The sequence below is a fragment of the Harmonia axyridis genome, chromosome 6 (assembly GCF_914767665.1).
Source record: "Harmonia axyridis chromosome 6, icHarAxyr1.1, whole genome shotgun sequence".
Lineage (NCBI taxonomy): Eukaryota > Metazoa > Arthropoda > Insecta > Coleoptera > Coccinellidae > Harmonia > Harmonia axyridis.
Genome location: NC_059506.1, coordinates 18,916,047 through 18,931,732, shown reverse-complemented (window position 1 = coordinate 18,931,732; position 15,686 = coordinate 18,916,047). Strand labels below are relative to the sequence as shown.

At 35.7% G+C, this 15,686-nt stretch overlaps 1 protein-coding gene across 4 annotated transcripts in view; it reads left to right on the top strand.

Moving 5' to 3' along the window:
* The window catches only part of LOC123682992 (rap1 GTPase-activating protein 1), a 514,048-nt gene that overhangs the window by 42,395 nt on the left and 455,967 nt on the right, over positions 1-15,686 (top strand). Inside the window, exons 1-2 of one of the 4 annotated variants that reach the window (XM_045621874.1) lie at positions 13,202-13,613; positions 14,936-15,022. The exons of 2 other annotated variants lie outside the window; for them this stretch is intronic. In XM_045621874.1, the coding sequence (XP_045477830.1) occupies positions 13,375-13,613; positions 14,936-15,022 (326 nt within the window). In that variant the 5' untranslated portion in view covers positions 13,202-13,374. Of the gene's footprint in view, positions 1-5,890; positions 6,127-13,201; positions 13,614-14,935; positions 15,023-15,686 lie in introns of those variants that run through there. One more of the 4 variants, XM_045621872.1, reaches the window with a different exon arrangement.

The following is a 15,686-nucleotide window of genomic DNA, read 5'->3' as shown; positions in this document are numbered from 1 at the left end:
CAGTCCAAAAGACCTTATCCGGCGGTAAACCGTTCGGGCAGTTACAGGATGGCCTTGTTCTCCTAACCACTCATCAGCCAAGATTGAGTTGTCGCAAATCGGTGTCTAATGGCCTTTGACGTCGATCTTGAATTTCATTTGTGCCCCTTAGACGTCCGGTGTCTACTCTTCTTCGATTTTGGGCATTATCAAACCACGCTTGACAACATCTCATAACAGTAGTTGGATTTCTGTTCGTACGGTTAGCGATTTCTCGAAATGACAACCCCGCCTCCCATAGACCAATAATTCGACCTCTTTCAAATTCACTTAGCTGGTAATAAATACTACGTACACGTGCTCTAGGTATTTTAACAACAACTAAACATCGACTTTGAATCTCCTCGAACATCTGGTTTGTTCTAAAATTTAAAAAACTTGCAAAAAACGACTACAATATTCAATTAACAAAAAAAGATTTTATTTATTTAAATTACAGTCAATATTTGAACAATTGAAATTGAGTGAAATTTTTCTCTGGAAATAGTTCTCGCCTCGAGTTTATAATGGTATCCCTCAAGTTTTGAAGATTCCTAGTATAATGACTGCATTTAAGAAGAAAATAAAAAGTTGGATCCTGAGTCAGTCAAGACACTTCATAGCCAGTATAATCGACATAAAGAACACCTATAACATATCGAATCAGTAGTCCTGGAGTCGTCAGTCTACTCGTGTAGCACCTTTAATCTGCCGTCTGTTGAGAATTCGTGGAAATTACGTCAAGACTTTTAAACTTATACTTTTTTTTTTTTGATTCTCACACAAGGTTTAATCCTCCGGGAGCTCACCTTCGAGAAAATTTGATTTCTGTTTGTTTCATGTCACGATTTTCTTTTTTTTCTTTCAATATTTTCTTACATTGTAAAATGACTGTATTTTGTTTTGAATGTAGACTAATCATGAAATAAACATTTTGTATTTCGGAATGAATAAACATTATTATTCCGACTTTTGCCTATACGCGTAGGATTTCTCCTCGCCGTCGGCTTCTCACTCCTCGCTAAGAGGAACATTCACTCAATCCCAGATATTTAAAATATCAGAAGGGCAGAGCTTGGTCGTGTCCGGTCGTTGTGGTCCCCCTGGTTCTCGTCGAACTTCTGGTCCTCTCACACGTGATCCTTGGACCTGTCCTTCGCTTCCTAGGAATTTTCTCACCGTCCTTGCAGTACCTAAAAGAACAGCTTTTTGCATTATATTACATATATACTCACTAAGACCTAGTTGCTTGATATTTCTCTTGAGATTTTTGGGTACTATTCCTGTTGTTGAGATGATAATTGGAATAGTTCTCGTTGATATCATTCCCCACTGGCGCTTTATCTGAAATTCGAGGTCCCTATATTTTGAAATTTTTTCGACCTCTTTTTGACGCATGTTGTTGTTATTGGGTATTGCTACGTCGATGAGTATTGCTGCCTTTTGATGTTTATCAACTAGCAATATATCTGGCCTGTTGTGAGGGACTGTTTTATCAGTCAAAACTGTACGATCCCAGTACAGTTTATAGCGTTCGTTTTCCAGGATGGTTTCCGGTCGGTATTTGTAGTATGGCACTTTTTCAGAATGAATTAGTGTTAATTTAGTTGCCATTTCTTGGTGTAGAATCTTTCCTACTGCATCGGGTCTCTCTTTATATTCATTTCCTGCAAACATTTGACATCCTCCCGTGATATGTTGGATTGTCTCATTCGTTGGACACCCATAACGGCATCGATCGTCAGTAATAGTTCGATCCTTTATGATATGCTTGCAGTAATTTCTTGTTGAGATCACTTGATCTTGGATGGCTAAAAGAAATCCTTCCGTTTCTGGATACATCGCACCTGATGTGAGCCAATAGTTCGACGCTTCAATGTCGACATGATCCTGGTTCACCTCGTTGAAATGTCGTCCATGTAGAGGCTTTTCTCTCCATCTTTGCATTTTTTCTTGGATTGTCTGGTGGTTGTATGACAATTGCTCCTTGTGCAGTTGCAAAGGTGTTGATTCGTCTGCTTCACACAGTACTTTGTAGATCTCTGACGTGCCTGATTTGTCTTTGAAGTATGTTCGTAGGCATTCAATTTGACCATTGGCAAGTTCCATGATGTCTAGCAGACCTCTGCCTCCTTTATTCCTCGGCAGTGTCGTCCTCTCAATGCTACTTTTCGGATGGTGCTTGTGTGCTTTCGTCATCAAGGTTCTCATTTTGCGTTGCAGGTTTTCCATATCTGTTTTGCTCCATGGAATGATACCGAAAGAGTATGTGAGAATTGAACATGCATATGTGTTGATGGCTCTCGTCATGTTCTTGCTGTTGAGGTTTGTTTTTAAAATTTTGTTGATTCTCCTAATGAACTCAGTTGTTAAGTCTTCCTTCATTCTTTGATGGTTTATTCGTCGGTTTTGTTTCATTCCTAAGTATTTATAAAGATCGTCCGATTTCATTGCTTCTATCTCCTGTCCATTGGAGAGAGCTATCGGTTCATCTTGGATTTTTCCACGCACTACGCTAATCGTACGACACTTGTCCAATCCGAATTTCATCCCCACGTCTTTCGAAAAATTTTCCACTAGTTTGACCATAATTTGCAAGTGGTTTTTGTTGCCTGTTATAAGTTTTAGGTCATCCATGTATAGCAAATGATTGAGTGCAATGGTATTTCTATTTCCTTTGACATTGAAACCTTTTTCAGTAGCATTCAGTTGTTTAGAAAGGGGGTTCAGCGCCAAGCAGAACCATAAGGGACTCAATGAATCTCCTTGGAAAATTCCCCTCTTTATTGGAATCTCTTTAGTAGTTATGTTCGCCGTAGAGAGTTCGATATTCGTTCTCCAGTTGCACATTGCATACTTCAGAAAGTTTATTGTAATTGGATCGATCTTGTATATTTCCAAAATTTTTGTCAGCCACCCATGTGGAATAGAGTCGAAGGCCTTCTTATAGTCAAAATATGTCATAAAAAGATTTCTGTGTTTTTTGAAGGCTTGGTTACATATGATGGAATCTATGATCAGCAGTTCCTTCGATCCTAGTGCATTCTTGGAACATCCTTTCTGCTGTGCTGTCATTATGTTATTTGTCTCGCAATGCTTGTAGATACGAGATGCTATACATGATGTGATGATTTTATATATTGTTGGTAGACATGCTGTGTGTTGCAGATCCTTCGGTAGGAGATAAGTGGTCCCTGTTGTTAGAAATTTGGGCATTTCCGTTGGATTCCTCATAACCTCATTTATGGTTTCAACTAGCCTGCCGTGTATACACCAAAATTTCTTCAACCAAAAGTTGTGGATTCCATCTGGGCCGGGTGATTTCCAATTGTGTGCGTTTTTCAATATTTCATGGAATTCTTCTATAGAAACTGCGTTATGCGGCATGTGTTCTATTGTCTCACAGGATTTCTCTTCACTTCTTATCCAATCAGCCTGGGAGTTGTAGGGGGTTGGTGAAGCCAGTTGATCTGTCCAAAAATTCTCAATATCCTCGACGATTGGATAACTTCCTGGTGTTGCTGACATATTGTTGTTTAACATTCTATAGAATTTTCTTTCGGAGTTTTCAAAAATCATATTATCCTGTTTTCTTCTATAGCTCTCATTGTATCTTCTGAGTCTTTCGGAGTACACACTAAGTTTTTGTTTCAGTGTGTCTAAAATTTGTTGAGCATTTTCATTGTTTGGATCATATGTTGTATGTTGCCGGTGACGATCCATCATTATATTCACCATTTTTTGTAATTTTCTAGACGGCGAACCTTTTGCAAATTGGGTGAGCCTCCCAATATCTTGGCGGATGCTGTGCACTTTATTTTCTAGTCTTTTTTGCCAATGTGGTTTATTTTGTTGTTTTTCTCTGGTTGGTTGCTGACTTTTAGGTTTTGGCTTCACACCTAGCACTGTTGCTATTGAAAATGCTGCACAGTATATGATGAGGTGTAATGATTCGAGATCATGGTAGTCAGAAAGATACTTTGGTATAATCTCCTTGTTGGTCATGACCAGAAGATGAGATAGTTTCTTGGATGTCCTCAATCTTGGTAGAATCGGTCGTCTCAATGGATCTGTGCCCTCAAAATCTATAACGCATCTATTCATTGTGGCAGATAATCGCTCCAGTAGTTCTCTTTGGTCTTCTTCTGGATTTTCGACGGGTGCAGCATATATTTTCCGTCGTTGAGCATCACTTATTGCTATCACATCTGCGTTGTTTTGTTCCTCAGTGTTCATTTGTGCATTGATGTTCTGTTGGTTTTCAGCACATTCGTAGTTTTCTTCAATTGTCCTTTCGTTGTTAGTGAGGTCTCTATTCTGTAGCCTCAGTTGGACTTCATTTTTTATAGTGTTAAGTCTCTCATCGGGTACAAGTTTATTTCTCAATATGACCCGGTATTGGTCGGCTACTCTTTGCTCAGAAACTTGGAGTTCGGGATAGTTTCTTTCGAATTCTGCAAATAATTTTTGCCGGTAGCCTATTTTATCCTCTTCCATATTAGTCACTTCATAGTATATGCGCATGATCGTTTCATTTATCGAACTTGTCCATTTCATGCGTCTTCTTGGTAGACCTGCTTGGGTGAGTGCTGGTTGGGGATCCTGCGCAGCACCTTCAGCGGTCGGAGAAACTCGTGTTATTCTTCTCCTAGAATGTTGAGATTGTGGAGGCGTAGCATTTTGTTCGACAGACGCCCGTCTCCTAAGCACTCTGTCATCGACGTCCCGCATACTGTCATGTCCAGCGCCGGCTCCAGACACGCCCTGACGAACCTCAGGCAGCGGCTCTATATTCCTATTCCTCAAATTCACCATCATTCATGGGTTTCCCCGTGTCGTGGGGGAGACGGCCTTTGATCGCTTTTTACGATCCGCAGAGCTACGGTGGGAGAATTCTTGAGCTGCTTTCCACACGGCTTCGTCCGTTACCCTGGACAGGGACCCTTCGACAGGTTTCAGCTTCCCGGGCCAGGGAGCTCCTGGAATCTGCGGTGGGCAGGAGTCGATTCAACTCTCCTGATAGGTGAATCGCTAGGAATTCACCTACCGCTACCCTTAAAAAAAAATAAACAAATAAACATTATTATTATTATTATTATTATTATTATATATTCCTAGTGCGTGCCAAATTATAGAATATTTTCCCGACTGCACGAAGTGTAGTAGCGAAATATTCGAGTAGTTGACAAGCACTCGGGATATAACTACTGAATATTTCCGCGTGTATTTTAGGTGAATATATTTGTGATGTTTTAATTTTAACCATCCATTCGGTTATTTAGTGAATTTTTTTTGGGAAATATAGTCCTTCACATACCCCTCGTTTGTTAAACACTTCGGATATAACTACTGAATATCAATATTTGAATCAAGCATTGAAATAATTTTTTATTTTCATTAGTATCCCTAAAATCTAGAGTTTTCGATTGTGTTCTAAGGTGGTTTCTTCATCTATTCTTCAAGAACGACCAGCCTGCCCCACAATATTATCTTTTACATGTGCGTTGTTGCGTCGAGTATCAATCGTTACGCTTCATTTCGTGATTAAAAACTGAATCAATGAAATAACAATCGATATGAAGGTATAGGAAGAAAATTGCTACAGAAACTGCCTTTCAACCTACGACGTTCGGTCCCAGTAATCTGTCTTTAGTGTTTCTCGGCATGCAAACCAGCTCAGTTCAGATAACTCCGTTCTTAAGATTACGGAACGTATCATTAATATCCCACGTGCATAGAAAGTTGCGGCCAAATAATTTGTCCACGGAATTCGGTTGCGACTACAGAGCGGTTTAATTTCTTGGACAATGGTGTGTTTGTGCGCGAAGAATTGTTTCAACGACATCAGTTGAGGATTTATTTTCGAAATTAGTGATTTGTGATACGGATGTTTGGCGTTTTTGTAGTTCAACATGAGCCCCAATATGATGAGACCAAGTTTCTTCCAGTAGATAGCATTGAGGAATTGGTTGAAGGAAGGACCAGATGTAAGAGATCCTGCAGTTCAGCAAAAAGCGATATGAAAGTGAGGAAGTTGAACGGTTATTGTGATTTTATTCCAAGTGCTCCAGAGAGGGAGAAATTTATGGGGGGTCAGAGATCGAAGAGGTAAATCTACGTTATGAACATGTCTACGAGGAATATTTTTCTGAAGGTTCATTATTAAAATAAATTGTGACAGTCTGAAATTCCAACAAATGAGTGTTCTTTGAAAGTTAATGGCTATTTATCTACTCCTATTGAATTATATCTTCAGTATTCAACTGCTTTTGAGCAATTAATAGTATCTATTAACAAACAACGTGAGTTATAATAACTCACTGCTATAACTCACTATAATAAATCGGAAAGATGGCTCTGTGCTTTTATACTTCTGTGCTTCTATTCGGTTGGCCGAAAGGGAACATTCCATTATTGTTATTGAGGGGAGGAATGTCACTTTGACAATTTTGACGTTTATTGGTAAATATTAAGGTTTGTCAATAAAGTTCTTTCTCTATTCTTGTATTTTAGTATTGATTGTTATAGTCGTAGATAAAGTATACTATTCAACTTGCAGTAATGGTCATAACTCACTTGATGAATTACAGCACTCGCCTGCGGCTCGTGTTGCAAACTTCATCTGCGTGAGTTATTACTTACATTACCGCTCGTTGAATAATATACTATTATTTATTGATTTTCTGACTATCTGAATATTTGGAACCAGTTGGATTCTATTGAAAGTTTTATTTGAATTCTGCGTATTAATAATCAAGATTAAACCTTACATAATAAGTGAGAGCTTTTCTATATTATTTCGGCAAAAAGCGTAAAATTTGAATGGTATGGCAGTCGATATACGTAAAACGTCAACAGCCACTAGGGATTTACGGCTTGGCTTGATTTTCAAACTACTTGGCTTGACTTGACTTGAAATCAAGGCCAGCCCATGTCAAGTAGTAGTTTTTCAATTTCAAGTCAAGTCAAGTATTTATTTATCGAGTACTTGAATCATATCAAGCTACTCGATTTTTGGCAGTTTTATTGTGTAGTATCACTTCAATTGAAAAAATTATGAAATGAGAAGGAGCCTTGCAAAAAACACTTTTATTTATTCATGGGCGCCCGCAGAAATTTTTCTCAGGGGGGGCAACATGAAATTTATTGAAAATCGATAAAGCGACCATTATTGTCGTAGGCGACATCAGTATGTCCGTGAATGTGAAGTTTTCCAATTCAACATTTTTTTTTATAACGTCAACAACATAAGGTGATGTAAAATAAATCGGTAACTCTTTTCGAAACAAATCGTAGTTTATTTGCTATTGATTCCAATATATTTAAATATTTACTAGCTACCGTCAAACAAACCACAAAAGTGAAAGAGTTTATTGCAGCCCATAACTGAGCAGCTCTTTTTGTTGTTGAAGAATTCATTGAAATTTTTCCTGATTTTATAGCAAAAAAATGTTTTGAATATAGTATTGATGTTTTCAGCCAAAACGCAAAGATTTATATTTAGCAACGAGTTTCACAAAACAAAGCAATATTTGGAATCAGATTTCTTCCTAAAGTACTCTCTCGAAAAAAGACTATAATGCCCTTTAACGGTACCAATGCTATTACGAATTTCAGTAATTTTACTAATGTCCTGTTTTACTGAATTCAACCTATGGGAGATGCAATGGAATTAAATTGCTTTTTTGTACTTATATCTTATGACCTTTTAAACCCCGTGAATTTCACCAGCCATTGTCAAGCATCCATCATAACCTTGTGCTAGAATAAGTTTGTCCAAATTCAAACCAGATTTTTCTAAAACCTCAAGGATTGATGCAGTTATGCAACCAGCATTCAATTTGTTCAATTGTACGAATCCAAGAAACTCTTCTTCCACTGTAAAATTTTCATTTTGCTCATGTACATATCGTATTCCAATAGATAACTGCTCATGTCCAAAAATATCAGCAGACTCGTCAGCCATTACACTGAAATACATCGAAGAATTTGCTTCTTCTACAACATTTGTCATTATTCCATGCCCAGCTATCGAAATGATCTCATTTTGAATTCTGTGAGAAGTATATTTCGAGTTACCAGCTGCGTTGAATAAATAAATCTCTAAATCTTTATCACCAGATTCTATACTCTGAATTTCAAAAGATCACTTAAATTGCCAGAGTTCTTGGTGCTCTCTCGTATAGGCATATCGTGAGTTCCGCAAAAAACTATTGTATTTATAATCGGTAAAAATTTTTTATTATTTTCTACATCTCTTTTTTTCTTACCTTCATCTATTAAAGACAATAGAAGAGTATATATAAGATGAATTTATAAAAAAATTGACACGCATGGAGTGCGTTCGGTTCCATGATTTTTCTTCACCCAAGAAGTGCTCATAGCGCTTAAAAAAGTTTTCATTTCAAAAGCTACCTCTGCCGATTATGGATTATATGTATAGTAATTGAAAACCGGAAAATTGTTGGGAATCCATTACTTTCCTTTTTTCCTTACCCTTTGTATTGAGAAAGTGATATTAAGGGTGTTGTGCTGAAAATTGAGGTAATCAAAATCTCAGGGGGGGCCATGGCCCCCCCTGGCCCCCCCCTGCGGGCGCCCATGTATTTATTAAATTTATTGTATAAAAGAACCAAAAATATCAACTTCTTCGAAATAGAAACATAAATTAAATCACTGTAAATCATAAGAATAAAAAAATAAAAAATAGTTTCATAATATTTAGAAACCTCCAGGCTTTTTTTGATTTCGTGAATTCCATTCAGGATCTAAGACACATGAGGCATGTTATACAGATTTGTCGCCTAACTGCTAACTGTAAGAGCTGCTCTGGAAAATTGTCTTTCAACAAGAGCTGTAGATGCTGGCGTTGACAAAAATCCTTGAATAGATATTGATGAAAGAAATAAAACACTTGACTATATGTGAAAAGTATAGCCATTATTCCAATCCATTCATATAGGAATTCCGATTTCTTGGAAAAAGTAGAAAATGCCACCCTCCAATATTTTCTCTAGAGCGGGCCCTGCGGCTTCAAGTTTTTCTGCTGAGTTTCGATTTTATGAAAATCTTCTTCTTCTCAACAATTATCATCTCTTATTTAGATGGGTAACACTATTATTTGTCTTGGATAAATGATTTGAGTAATTATGCCTCAAAGTGATCCATTACTCAGATTGTCATTCCGTAATTGAATATAAATCAAGTCCGTCAAGATGTGACAATTTGATTTATTGTTTTAATTGATTGCAAAACGCTGGATTCAGAACATTATCTCTGATAACCGATTATGTGAATGTTATCAGACGTGCAAGCAGAGATCATAAGTGTTACACATAAAGGAATTATTTCTTCATCTTGATTTTTTGATAATGTAGGAGTATTACAACAAGAACTAATTAAACGGTTTTTCAATAAGAAGTTTCATTTTGATATTATTATCCATCAACAGTTTATGTTTGATCATTGTCTCGAATTAGTGTGATTGAAGTGTTTCAGTTGAAGCCGTTTAAATTGAAAGACCTCTCATTTTCTAATAAAAAGTGGAAATACGATCTTTTATTAGGCCAATTGAAAAGTCCCCGATCTAATGCACAGATGCCGGTGCTAGTATTAAATCCATATGATTCTTAGTTGATACCAACCTCAGTACCAACCTTCAAACGATACGTGTCAAAATTTGACAGCAGTACGACCATTAGTTTTTGAGATATTGCGCTGTGAGTGTAGCTACTTTTGTTATTTGAAAAAGATGGAAAAAAAAAGAATTTCGTGTGCTGATAGAATACAGTTGAAGCAAAATCTTGACTTGTTGAAGAGTTTCCGAGGTCTGCACCAGTAAAATCAACCATCATTGATTGGTATGCCAAGTTTAAACGTGGTGAAATGAGCACCGAAGACGGCAAACGCAGTGGACGATCAAACGAGGCTGCCACTGACGAAAAAATTAAAAAAAAGTTCACAAAATAATTTTGAATGACCGTAAAGTGGAGTTGATCGAGATAACAGACATTATGAAGATATCATCTGAACGTGTACATCATATCATTGATGGATATTTCTAAACGAGAAAACTGTGTGCAAAATGGGTGTCGCTTGAGCTCACAATCGATCGAAAGCAACAACGTGTTAATGATTCTGAGCAGTTTTTGAAGCTGTTTAAGTGCAATAAACCTGAATTTTTGCGTCGATATGTGTCAATGGATGGAACATGGCTCCATCATTACACCCCGGAGTCCAATCAACAGTCAGCTGAGTGAACTGCACACGATGAACCGAATTCAAAGCGAGGAAAAAACACAACAGTCAACTGGCAAGGTTATGGCAACAGTATTTTGGGATGCTTGATGAAGAGTTTCCTGGGTCTGTACCAGGAAAATCAAAGTTGAAACGTGGTGAAATGAACTGCTGGCAAGGTTATGGCATTAGTATTCTGGAATGCGCAAGGTTCATTGATAATCTCCAAAAGGGCCAGACCATCAACTGCGATTATTATATGCATAGCGTTATTGGATCGTTTGAAGTATGAAATCGTTGAAAACGGCCCCATTTGAAGAAAAAAAGGTGCTGTTTCATCAAGACAATGCGTCGTGTCGAAAATCAATGAATTGGGCACCGTATTCGCCAGATCTGGCCCCTAGCGACTTTTTCGTGTTCTCAGACCTCAAAAAAATGCTCACTGGAAAGAAATTTAGCGCCAATGAAGAAGTAATCGCCGAAACTGAGGCCTATTTTGAAGCGAAAGACAAATCGTACTACAAAAATGGTATCGAAAATTTGAAAGATCGCTATAATCGCTGTATCGCCCTTGAAGGCAACTATGTTGAATAATAAAATCGAATTTTACCAAAAAAATGTGTTTTGCTATGTTAGACCGGGGACTTTTCTATTGGCCTATTAAGTTGTTCTCCCCACCACTCGGGCATGAACTCAATCGAGTTGATTTCAAACAGTTTAGAGAAGTGTTTAGGAATTACGAAGCAGGAAAGTTGAAGCTCTAATACAAAAACCGTGTTGAGATTAATGAAGTAACACGACTTCTTAACGACTCCATCGGTGGATTTCATAGATCATTAAGTGAATCGGCGCCTATTTTCTTGTTAGACATCAATTCCAGAGAGTCTTGAAGCGAACGTGGTAGTTGAAGTGAATAAACCTATTTTGGTATAGCTAAATGATAATTCATTTGATTAGGTTCTGAAGTTTATTACAAGTGATTGGCTGATTTTGAAACTTACGATAACATTTTTCGAATGTTACGTGAAATGTTACTTTTCATTTAGAATATTCAGATGTAAAATAACAATTTTAAGCCTTAGTCAGAAACACCGTTTGAAAATTCTGGCAGAATGTAGAAAAAAACATAATATGTATTAGGCCAATTGAAAATTCCCCGGTGTGATGCACAGATGGCGGCGCTAGTATTAAATCCATATGATTTTTAGTTAGTACCAATCTTCAAACGATACCTACGTGTCATAATTTGACAGCAGTCCGATCATTAGTTTGTGAGATATTGCGTTGTGAGTGTAGCTACTTTTGTTATTTGAAAAAAGATGGAAAAAAATTTCGTGTGCTGATAAAATATTGCTTTTTGAAGGGAAAAAATACAGTTGAAATAAAGTCTTGGCTTGATGAAGAATTTCTGGGGTCTGCACCAGAAAAATCGACAATCATTGATTGGTATGCTAAGTTTAAACGTGGTGAAATGAGCACCGAACACGGCGAACGCAACGGACGCTTAAAAGAGGCTGTCACCGACGAAAAAATCAAAATAGGATCACAAAGGAAATGGACTTTAACAAATGTTACGGCCCCACTCTCATATAAGCTTCTGTTATTTTTCTCATAGACTATCGAACTTTTTTGAACACTCCCGGAAGATTCCTTACCGTATCAAACACTGCTATTATACGATTCCCCAGTTAGGTATTCACTGGTGTATACCCTAGACATTTGGATGGCCTTATAAATATAATCTAAACAATTTAAATCTGGGGATCTGACGGGCCATAACACAGGTTCACCCTGTTCGATCCACCTGTTTTAATAATTTTCTTTCAAATATTCTCGAGCAGTCGAGCCAAAGCTTTCGTTTATGTTTCGTTGGAATTCTATAAAAGAGTAGGTTCCTATAATCCTACATTATCTAAATTTTCTGTTGAAATGTATATATTACCAAGGTTATGATGATGATTCAATTAGGTATCTTCTTTTATTTTCAGGTGAGTTTTCGACACATCGAAATGATGCTTTGATCAGTCGTAAGTATTTGATATTTTTTTCGATTTGTTTTTTTTATTTTTTTTCTACTGATTTGTTGTGTTATTTCCGCATGAGATAATTTTTTTCGGATCGAGCTTAGATAATCTTATATTCTGTACATATTGAAAATAACGTAATTCAAAAATTTGAAAAAATTCTAGTTTGAATTTATACAGGATGTCCCAAAAAGACCACGTCAAACGAAAAAGGAATGTAGATCAGAATGTGCTCTACCTGATGTGCAAAAATCGTTTATATTTTTTTTTGTACCGAATTCGATTTAAGGTGGTGCGTAAAAAAGCACTGCACCTTTTCTGCATTAGCACAGGTTTTTAATATCATACATTAATGTAAGTACCTGCAGAATTACTTTTTGAAATAGGTTTTTTCTGGTTATATTGTAGGAGATTTCTTGAATTCAAAATATCAAATAAACTGCTCATAACATCTATGAACTCAATAGTGGCACTCGCATCCTTGAAATTCTCCAATAATAATGGGTAGAATATGAATAATTCTGTTCAACTCCACTCAAAGCCTAAGGTTTCATCCTTCAGAAAACAAGTTATGTCTTGCATCTCTAGGATCTCTCTTGAAATAGTAATCACTGAATTCATAACCTCAAAGCTCCTCAAAAATGGGGAATAATGTTTTATTCAAAATGCTTAACTTAGAAAAGACGAAAAAAAAAACAAAATTTTGTCTCAGGAAATTTAACTGATAAAAATGAATAATTAAACTTATAATATTAAATATGATCGAAACTATATTTACCTTATTGACATTATTGTTCAATAATAACTTCTATAAACTACATATGACAATAATCGAACACTGAGATGTGAACGTGAAGCATATGGCAGGATTTGTCGTATGTATTTTTCATTTTTATTCAAACGTAATTTACTAATATCGAGTGATTTCCTAACCTTGCCGGTGGTGATTGTAATGCATTGCGATCAAACGAGTTCACTCAGTTTCTAGCTTCTTCGATGGTTTAAATTGCTTTTTGATCGAATTTACCGAAATTCGCCGTTAATTGCCGGCAATTTAAATATCATTTCTATTACCTCTGCGATTTTCAAAATACCAATGGTTTCTTTCGATGGTTTAGTACGCTTGGATATCGTAGAAAGTGCGTGTGAGTTCGTGACAGTTTTCAAAAACTGGCTCTCGTGTTTTTTCCCTGGAGTATTTGCGTGCATCTTAATGATGAAGAGGAGCGAATCATTGGGTGTGAGAAGGACGAATTCCTTCTGGAAGAGGACCTACCGTCCGAAATTTTTGCGGTCCTTCCGATTGCCCTCGTTCAGAAGGAAGCAGTCTGTAAGGTAAGAAATAGAAATTTTTATTATGATTATATCTAGCTATTGAACAATGAAGATTGATTGGTGTTTGATCGGAAGATTTGAAATATGTTGAAATAATTAGTTTTGTTTTTGATTTTTTTTTTTTGAGAGTTGGGCATTATTCGGTTCCGAAAGAAGCAATTATATTTGAATAATTGCAAAATCGTTCGATATGAAAAATTTTGACGAAATGAAATTTTTAAATTTTCAAAACTTTCAATTTTTAAAACGAAATGTTAAGACGAATAACAATTGTGCAATGAATAAAGATTATCTCGAAATCCACCTGAAGAAAATAATTCTGTTGAATGCAATTTATTCCGTTCTTATAAACTTCATCGTCATAAAAAACACCTCTATTCAGATTTTAGCAGAAATTTTATAAATTAAATTGCATTAAAAACTAAAAAAGACTTTAACTCCACCTAGAAAATCATTCAAAATAAGAATACAACAGAATCAGAAGAGTTATGGTTAGAAAATGTTTATTCAACATAAACGAAAAATTCGATAAGTTTGTATAAAATACAGCTCCAGAATTATTTATACAGGTAATATAGGGTCTAGATTTAATAGATCCTTCTTACTGAGTATCTTCAGATAGTTCAGATATTTTTGAATGAACCAAAAAAAACTTCCCAACACAACAAGAAAAGAATTCTTATAAAAATAAGTGTACAAAATTGTTCGTACGGACGCATTTATCATAAATTGTTTTCGGATTGAATATTTACCTACCAAAATTCATTGAAACGATATCAATATTCGACATTTTCATTTCTATAACAAATATAACGGCTTGACTTTGGAGGCAATATAATCATAATCATAAAATAATAATTCACTATACCGATTCTGAATAAAGTAAAGTTCTGGACTTCGAAAAAGAAATTCATTAAATTCATAAGATTTTGTATTGAATATTTCATTTCAAGAACCAGTGCTTTATAATAATGTATCAGGAGTTCAACAAAAAGGTAGAGTTTATTTAGTTCAATTAGTTCTCCATCTGAATATTTTTTGTGAGTAGGTACTCCAAAAATATCGTTTTTGCATAAATTATTATTGTAAATGGTAAACTAAACTTAAAATTTTTGATACTAATTCTATCGAACCGATTCTGATTGAAATTTCAGAAAATAAATAAAATTTTTGTGCTATGAATCCCATAAATCAAATTTTTTCAACGTATTCCATAAAACTTTCATCAACCCAATGGAGTAGACAATATATGAAAATAATTAAATGTTATATTTATACTTGCTCAATATCGTAGATCCAGTAAATATTATTTTTTCTTTTAGGATCACGAGTCCTTCAGCATCATCATTTGGTTTCATGGGGTCCACGTTTGATACTACAGTTTACAGAAGACTTCTCTTATCTCACAGGTAGAGAGATTTTTTTTTCTTTTTTCAATAAACTAGAACATTGATTAATTCAATAAATTGCGTGATTCCGACTTATTTCTATAAGGATTAAAGTCCAATAAGGGAAATAACCAAAGTTTCCAAAACACTGATTTTGAAATTTTGGTGGTTTCTTGATATAATCCATTTAATATATGAAGAATTTTAACATCGCAGTCGTAATGTAACTTTCGAAATTGGAACCAATTCATCAGCTAATGTGTAAATTACCTTCTAAAGTCACTATACAGGGTGGCCAAGAGATTGACTTCAAAAAGAAAAAAACAGGTCCCTCGTGTCATGGGCTATTCTAGTCACCCCCACGTATGTTATGCGATTTTTCACGGTTTTCGAGTTATATATTTCTTTACTTTGAGAATTTTCGACTTGACCATCTTAAGAAAGATATAAAAAAAAGTACAAAATTTTTCTGTGAAATTTTTTTTGTAACTTAATCTCCATGAACTGTACTTTTATAAATAAAATAACCAGCTTCGTAACTTTGATAAAAATTATGGAAATTTTGGTCTCAAGTGAAAAAGATAATTGAATTTGATTATGATCTAAATTTTCGAATCAAAATTAAAAATGTAAAAAGGCTAATTCAAGGTTTCTTGGTATGCTTAAAAACTGCGTTCAACCGTCA